The sequence below is a fragment of the Octopus bimaculoides genome, chromosome 20, assembly GCF_001194135.2.
Source record: "Octopus bimaculoides isolate UCB-OBI-ISO-001 chromosome 20, ASM119413v2, whole genome shotgun sequence".
NCBI classification, from domain to species: domain Eukaryota; kingdom Metazoa; phylum Mollusca; class Cephalopoda; order Octopoda; family Octopodidae; genus Octopus; species Octopus bimaculoides.
The window spans coordinates 37,976,691-37,977,894 of record NC_069000.1 but is presented as its reverse complement, the minus strand read 5'-3'; the positions used below and the strand labels follow the sequence as shown (position 1 = coordinate 37,977,894).

Here is a 1,204-nt window from a genome sequence, read left to right as displayed (position 1 = left end):
TTGGTCAAACATTTTAGGAAAATAATATACATACACCTGAAGAAATATATTTAACACACACACACAAACATGCATGTGACTGAGTGTGTATGTATATATTTATATATATATATGTGTGCATGTGTGTGAATATACACACGCATATATGTGAGGGTGCATGTATGTATATCTATATGTGTGTGTGTGTACATATAACTGCATATGTGTGCACATATACACACACACACATATATATATATATATATATAAGTATTTGTGTGTGTGTATGTATGTATGCACATAAGTTGATTACATAATTGTTTCCCTAATAAATTGTTTTCATTTCATATATGCATATATATATATGCAAATACACATACATATACATATATAAGTGTATGTGTGCATATATGTGTGTGTGTGTGTGTGTGTAATAAAGCAAGTTATCTGAACCTCCAAATAAATTAACCTGAAATTTTGGTTTTAAAACATTTTTTTCTTTTTTTTTTTTTTCGGTAAGTTTTAATGTAAAGTAACAAATGGAATTATTTATTATTTATAAGCATGGTTTTACATAATTGAAGGAGTCAGCTTCAGGCAAGTTCTTCTTCTTTTTCCTCTTCTTCTTCATCATCATCATCTGCTTCTCTATATGTCGTCAACCTGAATAATTTAGAAGCAAGAGTTATCTTACCCTTGAATTTGACTTTTTTTAACCTTATCTCTTCATACAAATAGTTCCCATTGACAAAAAAGCTTAGGCTAATTCATATAATTATATATATATACATTCACAAACATCATACTTTTTTTTAAAATATGATGACTCAAAAGAAATACTGATAAACTGTCACAGAATCTCAGAAATGGTATCAAGGATTATAATCATGGACAATTGAGATCTGTTCTCTACCAGCAGGACCTGCCCCGTAATGTAAAATGTAAAATGTATATACAAGTGTATGCACGTAAAAAGACCCGAAATTTAGATAAAATGGGGCTTATATGTACTTGTTTTGACATTTTACCTTTTAGCCATTAAAAAGGATGAAAATAATAAATATGAAGGTATTTTTTATGGCCCCTTCAAAAAAACGTTATGCACAGGGATTAAAATAAAAATAAGCAGATATTAACACAGTTATTGAGTATTGAAAATGTCAAGGGTGAAAGGAATCAATGTCTTTTTTTTTTGTCTCTAAGGGGGAAAAAAAAAAAAAAAAAA

The 1,204-nt window shown here is 28.6% G+C and overlaps 1 protein-coding gene across 1 annotated transcript in view; it reads right to left on the bottom strand.

Annotated features, from left to right (window-relative positions):
• Positions 1 to 572: 572 nt before the first annotated feature.
• The window catches only part of LOC106875458 (uncharacterized), a 34,434-nt gene continuing 33,802 nt past the window's right edge, over positions 573 to 1,204 (bottom strand). Inside the window, exon 3 of the mRNA XM_014923610.2 lies at positions 573 to 642. Coding sequence (XP_014779096.2) covers positions 573 to 642 — 70 coding nt within the window. The remainder of the gene's footprint in view (positions 643 to 1,204) is intronic.